General features: G+C 29.9%; 1 protein-coding gene across 2 annotated transcripts; it reads left to right on the top strand.

The window, feature by feature from the left end:
- Positions 1–48: 48 nt before the first annotated feature.
- Positions 49–17,709, top strand: LOC148604656 (paired mesoderm homeobox protein 2A-like). Of its 2 annotated transcripts, XM_088550614.1 has the most exons (5): positions 49–448; positions 2,981–3,034; positions 15,576–15,775; positions 16,271–16,460; positions 17,015–17,709. In XM_088550614.1, the coding sequence occupies exons 1-5, from the start codon at positions 193–195 to the stop codon at positions 17,197–17,199; spliced, it is 885 nt and encodes a 294-aa protein (XP_088406740.1). In that variant the 5' UTR covers positions 49–192; the 3' UTR covers positions 17,200–17,709. The 2 variants fall into 2 exon arrangements, with proteins under 2 accessions (XP_088406740.1, XP_088406739.1); XM_088550613.1 differs by lacking the exon at positions 2,981–3,034.
- Positions 17,710–27,179: the final 9,470 nt, after the last annotated feature.

Below are 27,179 nucleotides of genomic sequence, written 5' to 3'. Positions count from 1 at the left end.
TAAATGTCCCTGGTGTTAGTAAACTTCTCACTTTATAAACTTCATGAATACCCATTTATTGTAATGTAACTTGATCAAACGGGACATCATTAATTTGTTAAAACATAAGTTTTGGTCCTCATCACCAGTTCTCACCAGTGTGGTTTAATACTTTTTCTAAGTCCAAAGGAGTTCATACACAAAAACTCAGTTATGATGGAATACCCTTACTTAGGACAGAACACGTTTGATGCCGCTAATTGTACCCTGCCAGGAATGGAGAACCCACTTGCAAGCTGCAGTATTCCATGCAGTTATGGAGACAGTAATCCCTTTGGTCAAATGGCTGCACAAGGATACCGTTATAACGGGGTACGGGCGTTCCCGCCTAACCCGGCTATGTCGTCTGCTAATTGCAGTATGGTACCACGACCACGAGAGCATCCTCAGGCTCCAGTTTTCCCTTCTGGTAAGTAAAGCAAATTTACACTCTTTATATGGTGTTGCCTGTCGACGATGAAATAAGATTTGGGGAAAGAAAATTGTTTTAAGTTCACCTAATTTTGTTAACGGTGTCTACTTAGCAGTAATGATGGGAACTAAATTGGATTATTCAATGTAGAAATACACATTTTACATAATTTTCGCTTTAGCTGAAAATTTTCTATTTATTTATGGCACTAAATTGATATAAACAGCAAAATTACAGTAAATTAAATCAAGGGTGCTGGTTTCAAAAGCGATTTGAGCTACTGACTTAGTTATGTTTCAAGGAATCGAGACGGGTAATTCGGTTCTGGTCGCTGGAGAAGGAATGGAAATAAGATTTGCTTCGCCGCAGTTTACGTTTTGACATCGATAATCACATTTGGTATTCAGTTTTATTGAAAATATTAAATAACCTTTCCAATTCGATATTCGTCAACATTCATTTATACCTTGCATGGTCTCTGTGGTATGGATGAAGAAACTTGATACACAGGGAAAGAAGTTAGATGTTAGTTAACGTATGGAGCTGTTTTATTCAATTGGGTGAAACATAAATCATAAAAGAGGATTGAGTTCATTATCAGTTTTCTTTAGAGACAAACACTACTTAATAAAACTTTATAAGTTATAACTTTAATAGTAATTAAGTTTTTAGAGGGAACCTGCTGGCGATTTCAAGTTTATCTGGAAAGGCATATACAATTATTGAATTATTAGAATTGTGTTCCGTTTACTAAAAAATATTGAAAAAAAAATTGTACATTTTTTTTTCATTGCCATTAAATAAATAGAAACATTAAAATTCATGACATTTAAAGCATTGTTGTTAGAATGAATTCTTTTCTGAGATATTTAAATAATGATTTAAAACGAATTTCAATTAAATTATTTTTTATTGTCGGTGATTAATTCTTTTTTCCAGTGCAAATTTATTCAAACACAGTAACCGAGGCAGATAATGTTATTTTAGTTTTTTTCTTATGAAAATAAAAAAAGAGTTAAACGAAATTTTTAATATTTTAAATATTTCAAATATCTCGAATCAACCGAATCCGTGTTAATATTTTCTGGGTCTATGTGTTTCGATATTTGACATTCTAATGACAATAGGATTACATTATCAAATTTGTCGCTTAATTTTGTTGTTGTTGTTTAAATTGCATCATTTTCTTTTTATGTTCTGTTGTATTGGAGTCCCACTTTACTATTATAATGTATAATCGAAATCAAAATTTATACTAGTGTACTCAAAGAGAAGTTATATAAGATAGAGGAACGGAAAGACGTGTGTTATTATCATTATCATCATTATCAAATGACGTTCCAAATTTTAAAATAAAATAAAAAATATATCAACTTATTTCTGCAGCAATACGCATTTTGTTGTTGACAATATCTCCCGTTAAACGACGTTTTTTTCCATTTATACGTTACATATTTTTTTATTTATAAAAATAATAATAGTCCCTTATTTCTGTACGGAAATAACATGTTAATTGTAGTTTAATATTTTCAGGTTAGGCATATAGAAACAAGTATTGTTAACGATAAATAAACCGATTAAAATATAATTAATAGAAACACATTATTATAGATTCAGCTATGGAAAACATACACCAATAAAGAATATCTTTAGAAGCGGAATTGAGTTCAATTTATTTGTACGTTGTTACGCTTGAAACGCATCGGGTTGATACTTCTCCATTTCAACTTAGCTATTCTTTAAAATAAAAATTGAAATGTTGGCAAATGGCTGAAAAAGCAAAATTATTCCAAATTGTTTAATCGATTAAAAAAAGAAAGAATTAGTACACACGACACGAATTGCATGACATGACAATTATTTTTCGTTAGAACAAATAAATACAGATATTTTACTTAAGTGCAAATCACTATCTGTTGTTTACATTTATTTCATTACCTAAATTAAATGTGAATTTGAACAGTATTTTTAGAAACATATACAAATTTCCTTTCGGTGAATCATTTTTAGAAAGAAAAAAGATCCAAATTAAAGCTAATAGATCATGTTTATTTTCTTTTGGAGACTTGGTTTCTTTTGTGTGAACTCAAACTTTTATATTGCAAACCTTTAACTAATTTGGTAATTTGGTGAATTAGGAATTGACAATTTTACTCATATATATTTGCTTTTATTTATGTAGATTATTTGGGAAAAAGTTGATTACACAAACTCAAGATGCCTTAAATGTTATTAGTGCTTACATAAAGATATTATAATAGACAATGATGGTGATTTAACGGTCTTATAATGTGTAATATTTTAATGAAAAACACAAGTCAAGCAAATAAATTGTTGCTCCGTAGTACCAAAAACATGATATCAAATAGATGTTACAAGTTACGTCTTTTACGAACTTTTTGTTTCCAAATCATTTAAGAAATGAAAATATGAATGTAATGGACGAAAATAAAATTATATAAAGCTATAAGTTTAATTTATGCTGCATACATTTCTGAAATTAAAAATAGTGTGCTTAATATTTTACAGAATACGGCGAAAGCTATGCAGCCTCAACACTTGGTTTTGTGGCCCAGTCAAAAAGCAAGTACAATCTAACAAAATTAATTATGTTTTTGTGTAGCGTATCGATTGTGCAAACATTTACTTTTTAAAATTTAAAATAGGTTTATTTTCACACTTTAAAAGTTTGAAAAAAGTAAACCAAATTAACTAACCACTTAGAAAAAAAATATTAGGATATTAGGATTTATATTATGATTTAAATATATACATATATGTAGTGAATAAAAAATAATGAACATAACCTATGAACATAATAATACTGTTAGTACATTCAATACTGACTCCAAGATTAGGGCGTATGACTATATATATAAGAAAAACTATTTTAACAATTGGTTATATTAATTTATCATCGCAAACGTAAAAAAAAAACCAAAAACAAAAAACAAAAAAAAAAAAAAAAACAAAACAAACAAGGTTACTTTAAAACGCAAATAAATTTATATCGGAGTGACAATCAACTAAACGTTTAAGTTCTAAAACGAAGACGAAAACAGAAAATCTCATTTTGAATTGAAAAAACTTTCTCGACCAAGAAAGATTACATTATGTTATAATACTTGGTGCTATGACATTATCAAAATTAAATACTCGTCACCATATTATAATATGGATAAACGATATATCACAGGTTCACGTTTAAAAAACGAAATTAAAGGAAATCATTGTTTAAGATTGATTGAATTAATGGATTATTTTCATAGGCTTTCCATGTGTATTTTGCCATAAAATATTGCAACAAATTAACATATTTTGCTGCAGAGGCAAATTTAGTAATCTCTAGAAAAAAGGAAGAAAAAAAAACTATGCCAAAAATAAGGTAAAAAGGCTCTAGTTTATCAGATTTACATAATTATTCGGCAAGCAAGTCGGTTCAAAAATCTGAAAAAGATAAAGCCGCAGCCAAGAAAAAGAAAGAAGTCTAATAGAAGACAAAACTTGAACATTGAAACTTTAAAAATGTGAAAGGCAAAGTGCTAGGACAAATAATCATATTTAAGTTTACTTTATTTAGTTAAACATACTTTTTTATGATATGATATTTTCTTAATTCACCCATGCATTTTCATTGTTTAAAAATGATTCAAGGTGGTTTTAACAATAAGATTTTTGTACAAAATATTGGTTGGTAAATTGTGTTTATTCGTTCTGGTGGCATTGCTCGAAATAGTTTGAAATCCTACTGAAAAATACAATCCAAGAGACAATGACATATCAAACTGTTCTAAAATAAATCAGACCCGCCATCTTTTTATTTGCTATTTATCAATTTATCCACAGTAATATCAAATAGCAAATCGAGTACAAAACATGTTCAATTGCGGAAGTAAAATATCGATTCTAAAGTATTGACGTAATTATGCTTAGTTTCTTTTGAATACAAAAAGCCTTCTCCGTCGCATTTGTTATTACTATATGTTAACTTACTAAATGTAACAATTCAGAATACGAAATAAACAATAACCTATGGATTTTACTGTTGATGTTTACTTTAAACTGTACTGTAGTTTTTTCACAAAAAATCGTATGAGTAAAATTAGTCGTAAACTGTGACGTCACAATATTTAAACCTATTGTGATATCACAACTTACGACTAATTTTAGACTTACAATTTTTTTGTGAAACGGACCGCTGGTGTGTGATTGACTTAGTACATCTTAGTATTATATCTTGCTATTGAAAGGACCTTAACAAAAGTGTAGAATAACTATAACCAGTTTCAGGCCAACAATTTTGTGCAAATTTCAAATAATTCATATTTTCGTTTTAGGATTTAAATAATAAAAAAATTAACAGTGACTGAGGCATGAGGTTCATATTTAAATCCTTTCAAATTACATCACAAAATGATGGAAAATTTCATCTTTATTGTATTTTAAAAAGTTGTTTAAAAGTAAGCTGGTTAAGGTTTTATGGTATTTGCCCATTGTTATGATACAAAAGGTTTTTTGTATAAAATTTACGAGTTATACGTTTATTTTTCTTACATGTATATAACTTATGAAATGACTAGTCTTGCCAAATTTTAAGTTCTTCATTTTACACAAATGAAGATTAAAGTACATAATAAAAAAGCAATACTTGTACATGTATATATGTACCTTGTTTTATTTTTTTTTGAATTCAATGATTTTTTATGAAAGACGAAAGTACCGAAGTGCAAATGTTCAAAAAGGTGAATTTATGGGCTTAAACTCATCCGAGAACACATAAACTGACAATAACAAGCGGCAAGAAATTTAAATAATATTGTAATAATGCATATAACAGAGCAATATTTCTTCTGCGTTGTTATTTCGCCCCGATAACAGCCCTAGTTGTAGAAAGAAATTTTTAGTTGTAAAATAATGAGGTTATATGATGCATTTATTTACACACTTGTTTTAAGCAAGACCAGGAGTACCAGGAGTATATTTTTCTTAGACAATATCCAAGGCAAAATTCGGAGAAAGAATCAGTAAACGAAATTCGGAAATAAAAGACCTAAAACAAAAACAACAACAAAAAAAAACACAAAAAAAAACCACAAAAAACTAAAACTAAAGCTGAAAAAAAATATAAAATACATAAAATAAACAAACAAACAAAAAATCAAACAAACAAAAATCTAGAATCAAACGAATACATCTGTCTCAAATGAAATATACTTTTTAAATATTATTTTATGTTTTAAGTATTTTTTTGATTTTCAAGATTGACAAGAAGTGCAATTCAACGAGAGCACAATTGTTAATAAGGGTACAAATAACTCGCTCTTTGTAAATTTGTACCTACTTTACAACATCATTATAATATGTTTATGTCATTCTTTTCGACAAAGTGTTCTTTGCTGTATTTTATGAAGTGTAAACAATACAAGAACAAACTCACTTTAGCCATAGTTACCTTTGATGTCACGAGAAATTTCAGCATCATAAAGAAAAATGATTTAGTTTCGTGATTGAAATTATTGATTTTGCCAAAAAGGTTTTGTCTGGTGTTAACTTTTTCTTCCAACAAAGTTTTCAACTAAGATAGTCACCGTTTTAATTTAAAAGTAAAAGTTATATCATCAAATATATTCTAGTTCCCGTAATTTCTCTCGATTATCTTCGTTCATGATTTTTCTTCAGTGTAAAACAATGACAAAAAGGATAGAAAAAAACAGAAGTGAAGGGCGTCTTCTATTTTCCAAAACATATAACTTCAAGATGTATTACCAAAAAGGAAACTATTTAAAAAAAAACCTTCACTTTTTGTCAGTCGTAGAACAAAGTTACATTTATATCTTTTTCACAAGTAGGTCATAGTCCTGTCAGAAGTTACCAGTAATTTTATTTTTGAATTCTAAATATAATCTGATATAATTTATAATTTATTCAATTCTACCAAGGTGTAGTGCTATAGTTTATTTCGATATTTTGTTCTTAATGAAGGAAACATGTGAAAGATTTTTGCGCAAGTTTTCAATTCTGTTTGTTTATAACCTTGGCTTTTATATCTTTTGCGATTTTGATAAGTTAGAGCAGTTAAACGATTTGTTTGTCAACTTCATATCTTCATAACGTATAAATAAACCAGGATGATAATTATCTATTAACAAACTGTCATTACATAGAAATATATCAATATTTTATTCGTAAGTGGAAAAAAAAAGATAAAACCCTTGATACTTTTTGTAAACAAATTAGAATATTTTCAAATTAAGCAAATGATAACCGAATTTTGTTTATTTTAATATAATGTGTATTTCAAACCTTAAGTGTAGGTTGTATTGATTCTTAAGTGACAGTCCATATAAAACACAGACGCCGTAAATATGGTTAGGTCATTCATGGTGTGGAAAAACTAACTGAACAAACGGTGCTTTTGTGGTCTACATATGCTATAGTTTTATGACAAAATTCTCCTTTCTTTATTTAGATTTGTACGTTTGAATACACCGCACTATAACCCCACTGAAATCAACCAAATCAAGAACGATAAATCTTGCAAAGTGCAAATTTCATGTACTATCTATATCTTCTTATCTCAAAAGCGCAACGCCCAAATAAAACACTAAAAGTGGTTAAGTTGTTGGTAACGAACTCTGAATTAGTCATATAAATAATATCCGAGGGTTTAAAAATGCGAGAATTACCTCCACCTTCTGTGGATTTTTATAAAGACTGATCCTTATTTGTTTGGTAATTTGAGTTGCTTTCCGTGCCGAAATATATCTACGTTTCAAGATTACCTTCAACTAAAAGTGTTTATGCTTTGAAATAGACAGATAACTTGCTTCAGGAAGAATTTAACAAACACCCCGATCAGATATCCGCATAACAAGTAAGCTTAAATGTTTGGTTTTATACCGGAAATCAACAACATAAATGAATGCAATTAAAAATGTTATGTCCTTGTGAATTTCAGAGAGAGTTTTATTTTACTCCAAAGGTTAATGCTACCTTACTTGACACTCTCTTGTGAAGTGTTAGTCCATAAATGATAGTGTTTCCAGTTGTATACTTTGGGGTATATAAAAGGTGTAATTTCATTTTAGACTTAATTAATTATTAATATTATTAGCGACAAGAATCCGTTACAGCGCTTAGCAAGTTATGTCAGTTCCTGACGGATCTCCTGTCCCTATATTGTCTGTAAATGTACGCTGTGTTACATATTAATGCTTTTTGACGATTTGGACTCGATAGAGTGAATAAAACTCGAAACGATTATTTTATGTTTTAATATAACCCGTCATTGAAGAAAAAATATTGATCTCTTCACACGCTGTAAGTTGAATAATTGATTATCTTCCCTTTATTTTTCGACATGAGGATGTCAGTTTATTTATATATGACAATTCACCACAAAGAATAATAGGGATGGATTAAAAGATAATTAAAATTTAATTTTATGATACAATGTTAAGGAAATGATTTAGGTACAGGATAAAGCACACAAATTTTAACAGTTAAAATATTTATTGGGAGGAAGCAAATTACCATAGTTAAGTGTATAGATTTTATGAAATTTAAAACATTCAAAAAAGTACTTAAATATTTGAGAAATTGTAGAAATGATTTGTGATAATACTTAAAAGCACATAGCAATAACATAGACTCAATGTATAACGTGTTTGGTATATATAAGTCGATATATTTGTTACTCTTAAAATTATACACAGAAAAAAATATTTGAGCAATTTATTCAGACTGTGTAACTTAAAAATGATCCCTTTCAATCAAATACAACAAAAAATGGACACAATTCTTCAGAGTTAGTAAACATTCAGAAAACCTTGTCACGCGCATACATCATTGTGATTGAAACAACCACTTTTACATTTACTAACCTTCAATTATAATTCAATAATGGTCATTTGTTAAAATAATTTTCCGCTTTGATTTATAAACGTAATATCAATATAATTTCTGATTTCCAGATATAATCTCAATTATGTGCTTGATCTTTTCTATGTAATCATTTGGAATTTGAACCCATCACTTGAAACACAGAAGACTTTTATTGAACATCAATCCTGACAAAAATATAAAGCAATTTTCTTAATGTACCATAGAGATTTGAATTCTAATTGTTATTTCCAGTATGACAGAGTCGAGCTAGAGATCAGTTAACCTGGTTTAATCAAACTCTGCCAGTAGCTATTACTCAAATGAAAACACCTTCGACGTGTGAATGTATCAAAGCCTTCGATTGTTAATATGAAAACTTTGATTAGAATATCCAAATGGCCACTTTGTCGCAATTAGCCGTGTTCAATGTGTCCGCTTCAATGCATTGCCACACGTCAACCGCAATAGACACGTGACCAGCTTATGATCAGCTATTTCAAAAACAATTAAGGACTAGGATGTTGTGATAGTCTTTTGAAGTAATTTACCGCATGAAATAAGAACTCTCAGGCATTCATTTATACGTACATGTTATCTTTAAAAACAAAAGATCTTTTTGAAGATTCTTTACTTTGGAGCGGCGTTTTAACTTCTGGTACATTCTTTGTTCGTCGGGTAAAACTTGAAAACCTAATCAAGTATCAATGTACGACACCAAATGTCAACGTACATACGGGTATATTGCTTTTTAATGATGAAGCAACGATAAACCGAAACATAGCAGTTTTAAAACCTATTTAACGTATTAAGAAGCTGTCTTTGTAAAACTCATGCAAAATCTGAAAAATGTGATACATCCCATAAAAGGCTACATATTTTTATTTTTGTAATTAGGTTGTTTTATGGGTCTGTACTATGAAATGTGTAATTATACATTCAAATCTGCCAGCTCTTAGGAGATAATCCACATTGAAAATCCAAAAGATTCTATTATATTTGAGAGTTATCTCCCTTAATTTTGAAATCTACAGTGCATTCTATATAATATTTATCTCCTAAGAGCACGAGTTATATGAAAAACCACATATTAATTTCTGTTTACTATGACATTTGGAACAAAATATCAATAATAAAAATATGTAGGCTTTTACCCATGAATCACATTTTGCATGATGTGAAGTCCTATTTAAACCGTATTAATAGAAAGAAAGACGTTGAAATCGAAAGAAATAATTTGTAAGAGTAACTTTTCTTAAAATTATTGGAAAACATTTAGTTATTTCAACATGAAAAAAAAATCAAACGCTTCATTACGAGTACATAAATCTTTTAAGAATTCATTTAACTATTATAGTTATAAATTTACTTTCTGTGCGTTTAATGTTCTTTTGTAATTTTAACCATTTCCAACTATGTTCTACGGTATTGTTTCATTTTCTTAGTACAAATGTAACTGTTTTTGATTTCGACTCCGTATTCTCCGTATTCAACCCTACCGGTGCACCTGGTCTATGATCCCAGTTTTTAGTGGAGTCCGAGTTGCTTATTTGCTTTTGTTATGTATGATTTTAGTTACTTTATGTTCTTTGTTGTGTATGTCTGTTTTCCAATCTGGTCTTTGTCCCTGGATTACATTCTTTTGATTACCGCTATAACCTTGGTTCCCTTGATTACTCTTTCACAATAAAAAAAATGTTGTTCATGTGTAATCATAGCATGCAACCTTTTAATCCTATATGGCTTCAAACTACTCAAAATAACCTACTACCATTAAGTTAAAGGTAACAACCAGTCGAAAACTCAATTTTTATCCTAAAAAAATGAACCTGTCAACTGAATGTGTACGTCAATTTATTAAAAGAATTGAATGAAAAAGGAAAACCATAATAGGCCATCTTATGTGGATCGTCTCTATTTCCTTTGTCACGTTTGGGCCATACCTTTGGAACCTGATGTATCAATTTTCCGTCTGCTTTTGATGATTGTACATACCAGATATTTAAGGAATAAAATCTAATGTTAACGTATTAGCATCGTGTTTCATAGAAAATTCAATAACCCGGAAGCAATTGTATTATCCAAATATTTTGACCCCAGGGATTCATCATTACATTGTAAGATTTTCAACACGTGGCAATATATTCATTGCTTATTACAACATCAAATTGAGATCCGACGCTGAACACATTTGGCATTTTTATGATTACTGAACGGTTGTTTGAAAAAGATTGGCAATGTTATTTATCATAACAACAATGGCCATGGGAAATAATTTAATCTTAACTCATTGTTTATGAATTAAAACCGCGATATTAGTATTCTCAAATTTTACATGCTGGTTCTATATATGAAATGTGTGTATTTTATTTATTTTAAATTATGTAATACACAAAATTCTAATAGCATACACTTTTCTCGTTATGCGGATAAATATGTTTTTCTTAACTTTATCACAGTAAATTGTATTACAGCGCCTTTTACGCCGGATTCGATATGATAATTTATAAAGACCGAATATTTACTTCACATAAATATTCGTTATTTCGTTTGTTCTTTAATTTTCATAATCAATATGAAAGGAACGTTTTAAGAAGCACCTACAGTAGCCAAATGTGTTAATATAATATAGCAAGGAGACAAATAAAAAACGGGTAATCATTGGAAAGTCGGGACAGTTTAAATAGAAAAAGACAAAATGGTTAAAAAAACGTCAGGATACGAATTTGAATTATTGGGTAAAACCAGCCACTTAAGTTACTTTGAAAGTATAAATTGTCAGCTATTGTCTAAGAATATCATTCCATAAGAAATTAAAAAAGAATCAATTTCTTATAAGGAATGTGCAATAATTGTATGATTGCTTTTTTTAATTCAGGACCAATGATGCGAGGTTGTCGAAATATATTTATATCAACATTTTCGAACTATATTGTCTAATACGATTTTCTATTCAAGGCAGTTACTTATAGTTACGGTGATAAGTTTTTTTGATATGTGTAATCAAGTCTGATTTAGTCCAAATTGAGGGAATAACTGTTTCGTTTTTATTGTAAATTTCTTCCCTTTCTGGAACCCACCTCTCGCCCAGATAAAAACCTTTTTTTCATTTTTGTTCTTATGTAATGGATACTGATAAAATAAATGGAACAAATTGCTACATTTGAATAAAGGGGAAGTTTACTTCAAAATTTATTCTCATTGCTGTTCTTATCACAAAAGTCCAGAATATTTCTTTTAAGACAGAACGCCATTATTTACTTCAAAGAGAGATAGGAGGGCCATGATAATTTCCAGATGTACAACTCTGTCATAAAGACAGGAATACATTTCCAGGGAATAGGACATAATGTTTCATGTTTTATTTGACACGGGCAATTGTATTGCATTTTCGGTCGATAAATTTGTGTCGTTTTGAGGAATAATGTGCCCGTGTCTGGTAATAATGACTTTTGACTTCCATTATCAGACGTATTATCACAAACAGTAACAAAAACCATGTGTGTAATTTCCTTGCTTGTTTGACATAACGTGATGAATACTATACTTAGTTATTCAGTTACATGTCATTTGATAGTTTTACTACTAAATTTAAAGAACTGGACCTTATTTGACCTTGAGTATTCTGTCTCAAGGACTGATTTTATATATAGTTTGATAGAATAAAAAAGTGCAATATGATACATCTTAAACGATTATTATGATATTATGGTGGTTCAGTATTTAATACCTTTTTATTGATTGTGTATGACATATGCTGATTACTTGATTACTTGATTGTTTAAAACAATAAATTGCTTACTGTAAATGAATTTTAGATTGATTCAGCTAGGTTAGGGTAGATAGATTGTGTTTACATTCAAATATTGTTCTTCAATAAAGCATATGTGATAATGCATTTGATATAAAGTTCTAACACTGTCTGTTGCATTAAATCCTTAACACCGCAAAACGTACGAGCCTCTTCTGGTGCTCTTATATATGAGTGTCAGAATTCTTCGGCTCAAGTTCGCTGTACATTTACGTCTTATTATATAGCATTCTATTTTTTGATATTTTTCTTAAATGTGGAGCATTAAAGTACATTTCAATTTACATTGCATTTCAATACTCCTATATTTAATTTTTAACACTCCTTTCGAATCATATCAAATTGCCGACAGACAAATAAACTTCAATCCTTTTTCCATTTATTTCCTTTAAAACGTAACCAATCAAAGAAGTGCTGATAAAAAGCCGTTTAACCCCTAGGTACAATTCTTAGTTTGGGAAATCAAATAAGTATCGACCTTTCTCATAATGAACATGTCTTTCACCACTCAACATTTAACAGAAGTAATTGGACAATGCGTCTTGTATTTAGACAAATACTGGATATAGTCTGGGTAAAATTCATTATACTGTGGAGGCAAACAAGAGAATTTTATTAGCCCCCGTTATCATTGATTTCTTTCCTGATAAATTAGATGCCATTTCTCCTTTTGCTTAATACGAATTTTATTTAATAAAAAAGTTTAAAGGCATCGTTCGTTATGTTTTCAATCCCTTGATTAATTTTCTCTTCACTCTTGTTTAAGATAAAATGCGTGCAGAGTCTTAGTTCAAGTAATAATTGTTCGGCGGCAGTCAAATGCTCTTTCATCTAATCAAATTATAAGAATATAAAACTAATATCAATATGCGAATTTCTATTTGATTCTCCCGATGCCGATTACTTGCCTATTGTCTAAGTACGCTTCAAATATCTTGGGACGGGAGAAAATAAATATCGGCATTCTCCGTATCAAAATAATACAAAATGATCAAAAATTTCTGCTCGCTTCTCATGAGATAGCGACAATATTCCAGTAGTTAATGACACGATAGATATTCGTCGTTTAATTGATATAACTGAATTTAATAGCCTTGTATTAATCCGAAGTTTTATTTTATCGATTAACGTAATGTTATTTATTTCAAAAGTCTGATGTTTTTGCATATGGGTACTTTTCCTGGCAAAATTTATTGTAGATATAGTTAAATAAAATCATTGTCAATGTAATATTTTACATAAATATATACAAGTTTTTCCTCTTTTTGGCAAACGAATATCTTAGTTTGTTACGGGTATGAAATATGTATATGACATGCACAGTTGCCATACGAATCGAATAATAATATTCTACTTTTTATTATTATATTTCATTTTAATGAATGTCGCAGAGAAAACGTTTTCTACAAATAATTACTTTAATAAATCTATTTTGTAAAACGAAAATGTCGTTTGCAATGAATATCCTAATCTTATAAAGCCTGGAGTTTCGGTATATTTTTGTAAAAAGTGCTCGCCTTACCTAATCTGTATATCAAAATATAGTGTAATGTCTTAGGTTCATGCACGTAGGATGTGTAATTATCACATTGCTATTCATTTGAATGTATTACAATTTCTCAAAACAGCATATGTTGGTAGTGTTTTGCAATATTTCTCCTCACAATTTAATCTATTTTGTAAAAGGCAGGCACTGACCCGTTGACGTTTAGTTGGTAATAAAGGTTCACAATACTCCGCGCATACGTCGCATCATTGCTCCAACCCTGTGTAAAAGTATCTGCATGATGAATATATTAATACACTTTGCTATTTAAAAGAAACATACAGTGGCACACAGATCAAAATTGGAAAATCAAATAAAAAAAAAATCAGTATACCTAGTTTTTTTAAAAGCAGGCAAGACAAAGTCAAACCTTTGCTCCTACAACCCAGGATTTTTAGATATTACATTGACAATGATTTTTGTAAAATGTGATGCTTTTTTCTATTTTTTGTAGTTATTTACATTTAATTCCGCCTGATTTAGCCTTTTGGTAAAAATTATATTTTTTTATATAGGGGTTTATATATATATATATACTATTTTTTTTCTTTCAAAATTTGAGACACTTTTGCCTGCGCACCCCGCAAATAAAAATGGAAGAGTTAACGTCTTTCTCGTTTGGCACTGCTTCACTTTATAGTTTTTAGACTGTATTGGTAAAATACTCCATAAATCTCACGAGACGCTGAGTGACTTCCCTTCCTATTACGACCATTCTGATACAAGCCACATGTAGCCAATGGAGTAGGTAATTTTCTCTAGGTCGACCTCTCATTCTATTTCTCCAATTTGTTGGCTAGAATATGAAGACTAACAAAGTTTATATAAGAAATTGATTAGATCTTCTTGTCGATAGTTAAATATTCAAGTTATTTTCTGGATGTTCCCAGCGCTCCCTGGTGTATTGTAATTTATGATCCTGTCAGAATAATGACCGATTACTCGTTCAGAATCGTTGATATATGGTTGGCTTAGCTTTGAAGAAAAGGATAATGAACTATTACGTAAACATGAAGACAAAAAAAAAAATCAAATAGGTTAAAAATATCATAGAAAATATAAGTCAAAGTTAAAGATTTAAAATAGACTGCATAATGGCTAACCTTACTTTCATTTGTATAAAAATTGATAAACAATGGGGAAGTTTTGTAAGGAATAATATAAACAAGAATTAAAAAATATCTGAATTTTCTTCTGGTGATAATGAATAGTGGAAACCAACTTAAATGTTTAACCTCATAGACTTCAATACAATAGTCTTCTGTATACTTCTTTATTTTTTGTTTTAAAATTCAATATATTCAAATGCATGAAATTAATGCTGAGTATGCTTTTATCAGTTTATCATTACACAAAATTATTGGTATTTTTTTCATTATCGTACAGAATTTAAAGGAATGCAGTAAGAATAATCTTTCCCGGATCAATACTAAGAGGACTTATGGTAATTAAATACCATTCTATGTAAGAGGCAGGTAATGGGTGGCACGTCATTTTTTTTCAATATGGTCTGTTTTGCCTCTAATATATTTAGTACATCTAGAAAATAACCAAAGATCTATTTTAGATTATCTTGAAGCATCTGTGTCTTAAATATTGTTTGACTGCTAACATATTGAAAAAGTACGGGGAAATTTTCCCACCTTTGTGCCATAGTTTATTTCAACTAAATTTGAACTATCAATATCTTAAGAAGGCAAACTTTACAAACAATTTAATGGTTATTTCTAGAGGATATGAGATATGAATACTTAGATAAAACAATAAATCTTTTTTTTTCTCCATATACCACACCATATACACATTTTGCCTGATTCTTAGACAGAGAAGTACATATATGAATATTTGATTTCGGCCGTTTTGATATAATTTATTTTTCTTTGCAGGATTGTCGTACAAAATGTATCCTCATAGTCATGAAAATGGTTTGAGCCCAGAAAAAAGAAAGCAGAGACGAATACGTACAACATTTACGAGTGCACAGCTCAAAGAGTTAGAAAAAGCATTTTCTGAAACACACTACCCTGATATCTATACAAGAGAGGAGATCGCTATGAAAACTGATCTGACAGAAGCTAGAGTTCAGGTATGGACTTACTGGCTGTAAACTACACATTTTGGCATTAAGCATTTTTTTTAAATCGAGGTAGTTCTCACGAATCAATGGCGAGCATTACAAACAATCCGGTTTTACAATAATATCTTTCGTGCCAAACCTTAATCAAGAATGCTAACAAAAAAGATATATACAAATTGTTATATGAAGAACAACGACCTAATATCTGACGAATAAAATTACAGAAGAAAGTCAAAGTCACTGTTAAGGAACAGAAAGCGTTGTATGAAGTTACAGTTGATGAAATTATATCTAGTTCAATTAAGTCAATTATTTGATTAATTTTAGCTTTTAGCATAAAAATGTTGCTTTTTATATGTGTTGCATATGTGTATGTTAGTATGTCATGTTGATTTACCCATTATTTAAACTCGTATTAAAAACTTTTTTTTTATCATCCGATGTGTTAGAACAATATCGATAGGATTCTTTTTTTTAACTTACGTTCTTTTGATTTGCATTCAGGTATGGTTCCAAAACAGGCGAGCAAAATTCAGGAAGGTCGAGAGAGCTAAGCAGCAACAGCAAGCCTCATCATCAACACCTACTACAACGATAAAACAAGAGCCTAATAGCAACAACAACAACCAGAGCTCAAACAACAACAACAACAACACAAACAAAGATAAACATAAAGCATCTGAGGACGGACAAAGTGAGTCGTGTTTTTATATCTCCCCCTTTTTACTTCATGATGTTTGTATTATTTTACTTTACTTACTTTACTTAATAATAATAATAATAATAATAATAATAATAATAATAATAATAATAATAATAATAATAAAATAAAAATGAACTTAATATGTATCTTTCCTTTTACCCTAACTACGATGCCTTTCTTGTTCAACCAATGTTAAGCCTAGATTGTTTGTCCTTAACTCATTGTTAAATGTTTTTGAAAAATAAAATAATATCCCTACCTACCTACCATAATATTTTTGTGCTTGTAAAAGGAAACCAGACTATTGTTTTGTTGGCCTTTTGAAATCGTTATCTAGTTTAATAAACTACATGTTTGATCAGCATAGGAAATTATGAAATATGATTCAAATTTACATTATGATTTCATAAACAAATATAAATTTATGGTACATGTTTACATTTGCAGTTTTATTTGTTTTCAAATCACCTTAATTTCATATTTAAACAAGTAAGTCTTTCTTTTTAAACTTTAATTTATTTTTTAACCTATAGTTTTTTTTTCAGGTAAACCCCTACCAGAAGTATCCAAATGGTCCAGCAGTGTATCAAATAATAAAGTAACAACCTCTCTAAGCGGTGCACCATCTCTTCCAGGACCATACTCTGGTATTTTGTCTTCCCATTCCTCAGACTATCCTAATGTTCCAGCCCTAGAGAAAGCGACATCTCTCGCTGCTGGCTTATTTTAGGAAAAATGTCGTGTACTAAGTTCATACAAACCAATATGAAGTTAAAGATCTTGTAAATGATTAATGAATTTAAACGTAATTTCCTCTGCCTGGTTAGTCGTGAATATATTATAAAAATGTGACTCAACATTTTCAAATATAACGTAAGGACTTGTTAAAGTTTTAAGAAAGGATGTTGCCAAACCCTTTCCAGGTTTTTGGTTTTGTGACGATAAAAGAAGTAAGTAAACTGCATTTTCCGTCGCAAACTCGAATGTGGTCTTAGCGATAAATGGTTGAAATTGGCAAATGATTTAATGTTATGAACTAATGCTAAAAGCATGTATCCACAGAGCCAATGGAAGACCAGATAGGTAAATGATGCAAATTCAAATAAATATTGACGTTATTCTTTATATATAACTTCACTACAATGTATCAGGGATGGTTTCCCACCTTATAGGGCTTGTAAGTCTCAAAAGTTACAATGCTTATCAGCAAAAAAAAAAAAAAAACAAAAACAAAAAACAAAAAAAAACAAAAAACAAAAAACAAACAAACAAAAAAACCTTCTGTGTAATTTCTATCATAAAAGTATCATGTTTAAATCTTTTCAACTTCAAAAAGTTGAGTAATAATGTATATTTGTGTCCCTAATATTGATGTATCCGAAAGTAGCAGAATAGGTTCAAATCTGCCTTCGGTTGTGAATGGTTTCAACAGTAAAAATTCTATATATAATATACATTAATCGAGAACGAGACTAACAAGCCTTATACATGCTTTTTTGTACAGTTTATTCAGATTTGTTTAAAATATGTCTTATTTCAAATATTTCATTGTATTATACAGTATTTACATGACCTCAAATCAAAATCAATGCCATAACACCTGTCTGTGCCAAGTCACTTATTTTGATATCAGCATTATAATGCATTTTACGAACTTTGTATTAGTTGAGAAGGCATTCTTTACAGAATAGTATTATAACATTGTGTATGTGCCAAATAATTCTGTTTTTATGGACATCTTTTAATATGATTATATTATTCTAAACGTAATATTATGTTAATTATTTGATCGTAGCCCGTGTAGGGCGTGTGTCATTCGGTTATATACCAATATGTTTAAAAAGTCCAAGTATATTACTCCGTTAAGATAGCAAAGTAAGTACCAGTCCACATAAAATTCAGACACTGCCAATGGTAAATATTTCATGTTGAAGAAAAACCCACCAAACAAACGATTTTTTTCAGTCTACATATGCTATACTTTCACATAAAACAATCTTTTCTCCATTCGGATCTGCACTTTTTAGAAGATCGTGCATTCATCTCTGACTAAAATCAACCAAATCAAGAACAATAACTCTTGCAAAGTCCAAACTTCATGTACAGTGTATATATTTTTTATTTATATTTAAAAGCGCAACAACCAAATGAAAAACTGAAACTGGTCATGTGATCAGTTGCTGCCTCTAAACAAAAAATAAAACTGAATTCGGTAGGTTTTTAACATGCCAGAATCACCATCTTCCTGATTTTTAGAAATACTGGTCCTTAAAAAGATATTTTCTAGAAAAGCTAGTTGTCTAGACTTTAAAGCACTATTTGTTCGAACATTCCTTTTACTTTGACTGACAAGCTTTTAATTTAATTCTTTTAACGGATGTGTAAAATCTTTTGTTTTGTAACATTTTGATGTGTCATAAGTTTAAATACCAACACAATGTAGTACACAAGCTCCGCGCAGCAGTAGACGTTCGTTACCTCTCTATCAACTGCTGCAGACAGGCCTTCCGAAATTCCAGGACATAATACAAATCAAACGTTGTTTTACCATCGGATAATGTCACGTAAAATCATTCACTTTTCCCCTTTATTGTAAAATTCTTGCATTTTCTGAGAGGGCTGGCTGCAGCGTCTAGAGTGACTTCGGAACCTAAGACGCTGTTCGGAGCTTGCATAGTACGTAATAAGATTGTATGTAGGTTCCTTACATATCAATACTACAGTATTATTCCTTGTCATGATATTGTTCTAAAGAAATAAAATAAATGAATCTTATACCACTTGCATTATTTCTTGGTACCATTTGCTTTGTATAATTGTCAAATAAAATTTTCCACTTCTTTTGAAATTGAAATTTCTTAATTTTGTATCATAATTTAATTTTCATGCTATTGCGTTGCATTTGTTTATTCGTTTAAATTAAATTAAACCATGCACGCTATTATCTACATTCAAATTGAATTGGAAAAAAATAAAATAAAAGAACAATGTAATATAACCTTGAAACGTAAGTAGTTCATTACTGTGAATTTGAATGAAAACGAATCGTCGCAAACAATGACAGAGAATTATCTTTAAACCTGACTAAAATTAGTTTAGGAATATATTATAACAAACCATTATTATCAAATCCTTATATATTTTACTTTTTTCTGGCTTCCATTTGGCTTGCACGGAAATAAATACCTATTAAGTCTCTGATCCATATGGTCAATTTCAACTTTTATGTAATCAATTAATTTCCCTTGTATAACCTTATCCATTTAAGTAGTAAAATAATTAACACGACAAACACTATTTATCTGTACAAGTGGCTTAGTTAATGTGTGTAATTTAAGTGGCACTCCAGAAAAGAACTCTTTTTCTTAGAAGATAAAAATTATATAAAATGTACTGTAGAATTCAAAATTAAGGAAGACAAATCTGTAAACGACTCTAAAATAAAATACAATAGAAACTGGTTTTCAATGTTGATTTTCTCCTACAAGCAGGCAGATTGGAACGAATAGTAACATATTTTACTATACTAACATATACAGCACCTTAATAACAAAAATAGAAATGTGTAACCTTTTTAGGGTGTATCACATTTTACAGAATTTGCATGATTCTTACAAAGACTGCCAATTAAGTTGTTTTGTTTGTTTTTATGCATGATTGAGTCTTTGTATCACGATTGTGACTTTTATGTTCCTCATTCTAATCATTGTCGTCTTCCTTTTACTTTTTTTGAACTGTGAGTTGCATGCAGATTTTACTAAGGTGATATGGGTTGAATGACAAGTCCGGCATGCTTTATTTCATCCTGAATCTTTTTATTGTTTTTCTCATTTGAAGTAGCTCTCAATGTTGTTAAAATTACGAATCGTAATTGCAACAATAATAGTCAATAGTACTGAAATTTCTAATCTACAGAAGAAACTGTTGCTTAGCATTAAAATACTGTTATACTTGTTTTAATCCGCAGCAGAAACAAAACTGTTTCGTAACAGTTCTCTAACCAGTCAGCCCTTAGATTAAATTAGTTTTGTGACTGTCTGTTGCTTCTCAGTGTTTTGTACATTTGCTGTACTTTAGGCACTAATTAAACCAAAAACTAATTAAAAAGCCATTCGTCTTTGTAATGATATTTTAATTTTTCCCGGAAAGGTTTGCAAATGCTAGAAAACGTAATTATATGTGCGATGTGTGTCGTAGCTTACTTGGGAGGTACTTACTTTTCAACAAAAGACATCATTAATCACTATTGATAGAAACCGGCGTTTCTGAGGTAATTTGATATAACAACATTTTGCGACAAAATATGAGACACTTGTGTTTCATAAACTTCTTCTGCTATGTATAAAGAGGTAGAGCTGAAGTTAAATTAAGACATGCTTTTTGTTCGAACATATAAACAAGGGTTTTGTTTTTAGATTTAGTATCAGAAAAAAACAGAAATCAATTTATTAAACTATTCAATGTAAAATTTAAAATAAAAATGCTAGTCGTATAAAGTAGCTTTGTCAAAAAATAAATAAATAAATAAAATATGTATATTTCGCATTAAACTTTGTTTTTCTAAGTATACTGTATTTTTATGGACTGCAAATATTACAGACAATGAAAAAATGTTTTGAACATGAAAATAGACTCAAAATCAAAACATGTGACAAATCACTAACAACAAATCACAACCAAAGGCAGATAACTCATCTACTCAAAAAAATAAATGCAATGTTTCTAAATGTTAAAGAAGATTTTCAGTAGTTAAATTATTGGCATGTAACATTTACTTTTAGTTTTTTATATTGTGAAAAGTGAAAAAAGAAGGTTTTCTAAATTATTGGTCTTTGACAATTGAACAATTTCCTTTTATAGTAGTAATATCTCTTGGGAAATTCCTTCGTTCTATCGCCAGTTGTACGTTTTACGTGTCAGTTTTATCGTCTTTTGCACATGAAAGTGTCTTAGTAGATGACAAAATTGACTGAATATACGTCAAATAGCGACACAACGGCAAAGTGCAATTTTCGTGTGAACTTCCATTGAAGCGTTCTGTAATCTGAAATCACTCACTCGTCCCAAGGGTAAAACATTCACTACGCTGTACAGTTATGTCCCGTTAAAAAGGCAGGTGGCACTGCTCGCCATATTGGTCGGCGATCCGGATTTAATCATTCCGTTGTAAAAGTAATTGAGTTAATATTGATCGGAATGAGCACTTAATGATGAAAATGATTTCCCACGTGGTTTTCGAAACAACACAGTGCAATCATTTTGATCGTCGACTTTCAATGTAGTACCATTGTAATTGTCAATTGCTCGACAATTTTACAAGAGCAATTATAGTACGGCTGTTTAATATTGTCTTCTTCTTGATTAAAAATCAAAACTGTCGTATTAATGAACAAATTGTTCTGAGAAATTTTTTTGTAAAATTCAGAATCGTATTTCTCGTGGAAAATATAAATACAGATGAATTGATGGTATCAGACATTATATATTTTTTGTAATATTGTACGGAAAGAAACATGCACTTATTTTCGCGAATTCTTTATGTACTGAAAGGAATAGTTTGTAAACACACTTATTCTAACTGTAAATCATATATTATATAATAGTTTCTAAAAAACTTCGACACTTAAGGGTTAGAGAATGACTTCTTTATATAAATTTTCCTGTATTATATTCAAGAACAATTGTACTAGGTCGAGCTTTTTCTTCTGAAGCAATGCCATGCAGGACAGCTATTAAAAGAAACGCGCCCAACTAAACCTTTCACTTATGTACCGGTATTATGAAAAAAATGAAAAAAAAAACAAAAAAACAAACAAAAACAACAAAAAACAACAAAAAAAACAAAAAAAAACAAAAAAACAAAAAAACAAAAAACAAAAAAACAAAACTACTAACCAAATCGATTTCAAATGGAATACATGATTGGCCGCTGACTTTAACCGCCATTTTCCTTCTATTTTTCTACAAAACTTGTAGGTGACGTATTCTTTACATATTTTTTGTTGTTGCAGACATGTAAAAGTGTTTCGTGTTATTGAAGAAAATGCTGTCCAAAAGAACGATAATATGTTTCAAAATGCTTGAATGAGATTAATAATTGACCAACTCTTCGTATTTAGTCCTTTTTCATTTTTGGTCACTTTTTCATATGGAGGCTAACATTGCCATAACTGTTCTTTGGTATTGGTCCCGTGATTTACATTTGTATTCGTCCGTTTATATAGTATTGTGAGGAAATGTTAAACCTATTTTATATTATTGGTCAGAAGACAGCCATATTGAACCAAACAAAATTGTTTTTGGCTGCAGTAACGTTGATGTCTAATACAACTTGTTTGAGGACATAGTACAAGGCCGATTCGAAAAGAGAAGCAAACTAAGTTGAGTAAAATAGAGAAAATATTACTGTATATAAAATTGAGTTTCTTTGTTCCTGCCTTTAGTAGAGAAACAAGTCAGCTAATTAACAAATCCTAGTGAATTGGGCCTGTTTTTTTCTCTATTAAGCATGTCTTTCGATACATTTTATGTTTTACGTATGGAGCCCCCGTTTTGTCCGAATTTGTCAAGTTTTTGATTGTTTTTGCTCGTTTTGTATACATATTTCATATTGAATTTGTCATTAACTTTCATATATATTGTATTGTAACAACACATTAAGCTCTATATTTTACTTGTAATGTTCTTTTAACAAGAGATTGGACGTAATCTGTACTATAACTTGTATTAATAATTCACAATTAAGCAATGAATGTATTTCATATGATGTCTGTTGCTGAGACAAGAGAATAAAGCTAGTATTTTGTATTTTGCTTAGTAACCATTCATATCACACATGTTATGTTAAATATGTATAAATTCGACTTTCAAGACTAAGTCATTAGTTTTTAACAAAATGTTGACATACACTTAAGTAAATTATACAATATAACAGAATATCGGTTGTTTTCATTTTGCAAAACCGGAATTAACAGTTTTGTTTTAAATGAATGATTTGCAAAACATGATTGTTACGTGTTCAACCCATTATGTGTAAAGTTTGATAGATAAATAAATGAAAATGATATTGGCAAAATTATTTTTTAAATTAAAGTTTGATTTTTTTTTCACACAGTCTTGTGCCAGTCAATGATGAAATCAACATTTATATATCTATAAATAAATCGTGCAATTTTTATGCATACATTTGTGAAAGTGAAAAAGCACGACAAATTAACCGAAAGCTTCAAGAATCGTCTTTTTCATCAGAGTACAAATTTAAATTTCGCTTTCAGAATACTGAGTTCATCTTCAAATACAAAGAATCGCGACATGTTTTGAGAAATAACTATTACATATTTTGTTGAAAAAAGATAGTCTAGATGAAGGTTGACCGTTGTTATAAAGTATTGTTTCTATTAAAGGTTTATACATAGGGTAATTTGAATGAACGTAAAGTTTAAATTTGTAGACTAGTAGCTTTTAATTGCCTTACGCATTTTGGAAAATTTTGTAAAAAATGCGTTGATTTATGACGGCTAAATTGGATAATTTTAAATTAAAACCATTCAGATTCAGATTATTTTCAAAACAAAACCTCAAAGTTGTTTAGGATTAAACAAAATGAATACAAAAGTCATGTAAACGAAAGTATTTTAAAACATATATAACGATAAGGGGGTATGTAGAACCAAACGACCCCTTAATAAAACCAATATGTCCTGTGTTATTCCATCTGACAAAATCATTTTTTAAATATGTAATCATAAGCGTTGAAAACATTTGAAAAACATATGCTGCAATATGTCCCTATTTGGACAGAAAATTATGAGCAGGTAAATAATGATAACGATACAAAGTGAAGTTATAGGAATTGTCAATCAACATGGTGGCTTATATTAGTTTCTACTTGTGTTAGTAATTGACAATTACCTAAAAGAACCTGCCGGTGGTGCCGTCCTGGTGTATTAAGACATTATTTACACACCGTCCACCTGTTTGGATTTTAAACAAAGATCTAGATCCCCTTAAAGACATATGAAATTTGTAAACTCATGTATGAACAACAAAAACAATGTAAGTAAATGACAAGTATAAACATCAAAATGTTAAAATTTAAGAAACTAAAACATATGCATTAGTAATGAAAGTAATATACATCAGAACGACAAATAGACAAAACAAACAGCAACGGATATCTTGTCTTTTAAAATCCTTCACTATTATCCTAAAATTCAACATTGATGAGAAGTTTTATCATTTTCCCTAATATTAAGTCCTCCAGATTGGCTTCTGGATTTAATATGATTACAAACCCATAGTTTAAAGCTAATTTACTACCACATAAATATTAGAGTTATCTTTCTTATAACGTCAGAAGTTGTATCTGAACACATGAAGGGAAAACCAAAGAAATCTATAAATAGATAAATAGAAAAAAAATATATACACACGCAAAATGGAACATGAAATGACCAATATAACATAAAAAAAGGAAAAAAAAGTAAATTAACAAGCCGGACTACATTAAAACATGGAGCATGGATCAAACAAATTTACAAAGTGCTAATTTCATGTACAATCTATACAAATGAAACGAAAAACAATGCTGGTAATGTGGTCTGCAACTGATTCTGAATAGGAAATAATTGAAAAGTTTGTGGATATTTGACATGCATGAATCACCTCCTATCTAATTTTCATAACGACTGCTACTTAATTAGATAAAACTTGATTTTTTTCTATTTTCCATGCATTAGAATTTTCTGACGTATCACTACATTGTTGTATGACTGATATAACAAAATATATGACAATACATTATTAGCAGTAAAAATGTGACTTTGGATTTAAGAATTTATAAAATTATGGTTAGCAAAAAAAACGTTCTCATTGCAGTTTGTTTTAAAAATAGCCAATATTGTCACGTAACATAATGACATTTAAGGTTAGATTTCTACCATAGAAATACAAGAATCGTAAAAAAGATGAAGAATAATACAGTATTATTCCTACCCATTGAGCAGGACAGTTATATTGTCACAATAACAGTAAGGTAGATCATAAAAAGTTAGACACCTGGTATTGTTATGATTACTATCACCTGTATTGTAATGTAACACTTTCGTGACAAATTCTGATAAAAATTCAGTGAACAAAATAGTACATGACCAGATGTGAGATACGCAAAGTCAATGACGACAGCACATTCCGTCACTGTTATAATCACTTGTATCTGGACAATTTGTAGATTAAATATGTAATGGTTATCGTTTGGACAGATGAACTCTTTCAAATATATGACACCTTATGTGCTTTAATGACATGCAGTACTAAAATATGACATTATTTTATGAAATGAAATTTTTCTTGTATTATACATTTTTCATTTTTACATGGTTTTATACAAACGCCCACTTAAATCATTACACAATAATATATATCTAAAAGTAGCATTGCCTTTATCAATAGTTATCATTTCATATAAAGACGCAACGAACATGAATATATGTAATAGCAATGGAATACTGTACAAAATACATGTAAATTGCAATTGTATGTTACATCTCTGCGTAAGAACTTTGTTGCTTTTTATATCAAATTACATCAATTTTTACCTATCAAGCACTTGATGTTGCTACTCCAAACCTAGTTCTCTAGAATTGTAGTGACTGATAATTTATATTGCTGGAAGTTTTGATGGTTTTGTCACTCCTGAATATGTATTGAGCTTGATTTCAGTAACTTCAATCATTGTTTCAATGGATATCCCTTTTTGTCTATTTTGTATGTTGAGGTATTCAATGGAGAGAATGGGGTGTATTATTGAGGGAGTTTTAACGTGTGTGTAATTTTGTTTTAGTTTATTTTTGACCGTACACTAGAAGGCAGTTAAGGCCTCCTAAATTCATTTTCACCAAATCACAGGTTTCACGCCTCTGTCCACGGTCATTAGGTGTCCTTATGCCGTTATAGAACGTTAAATTTGTTCTGTTATCATGGATCCATTTCTCTTGTCGGAGCCTTTCGGAGCTTGTTTGATGGTGTATTTACCCGTCTTTCAGATCTTATAGTGACCCGCCAAAGTACTTACTGTTTTGGTTCATGATTGATTGATTGATTGATTGATGGGGTTTAAGTAGTACAATATAGTTAGGTCATTTCTGAAGATTTGGTATCATTTTGTTGAAATAAAGCTGTTTTGAGGCAGACCGCACAGAAATTTCGAGTGTTTTGTAAAAAAGTGCATATTTTTGAAATCCTTGTTATGTGGAGGTTCAAGTCATTTATAAGTAACTTAGTGATTATTGTTATAAAATCCAGCAGCCATGGTAACATCCTGAAAAAATATTACTGAGTTCTAGTACAAATCAGGGGTGACTTTCCAAAACTAACAGCCAAATACTATGTTTTATAAAATATCAGGCACTTAGACACTACCACAGGATGAACGTATGCATGGAGTAGGTGGAAAAGGATAAAATAATAAGACCCTTTTCGATACATTCTCTCAATATTGTAGTTCCAAAAGTTCGTGCGAAATAAGGTATTTTGAAAATCAGCCATCTGTTACTGAGGAGAGAACCTAAAACGGCAGGGGATCCGAAATGTTCCGGATACCATTCTTCATTTAAATGTCACCTGTTTACCATTACATATATTACATCGGTCTATGTATAAATGCTTAACGACATTTAAACAATATATCCACCAAATTTCAACTTTTAATTT

Source organism: Perna viridis, chromosome 10, assembly GCF_037379345.1.
Source record: "Perna viridis isolate PV_CMFRI_1.1 ecotype Kerala chromosome 10, ASM3737934v1, whole genome shotgun sequence".
Taxonomy (NCBI): Eukaryota; Metazoa; Mollusca; class Bivalvia; order Mytilida; family Mytilidae; genus Perna; species Perna viridis.
Note: the sequence above shows the minus strand (reverse complement) of the source record. Positions and strands in the feature narration are given on the sequence as shown.

Coding starts and splice junctions, on each gene's coding strand:
- LOC148604656 (XM_088550614.1), top strand. CDS start 193: ATGATGGAATACCCTTACTTAGGACAGAACACGTTTGATGCCGCTAAT. Junction 449..2,980: donor GGCTCCAGTTTTCCCTTCTG/GTAAGTAAAGCA, acceptor AATATTTTACAG/AATACGGCGAAAGCTATGCA. Junction 3,035..15,575: donor TTTTGTGGCCCAGTCAAAAA/GCAAGTACAATC, acceptor TTTTCTTTGCAG/GATTGTCGTACAAAATGTAT.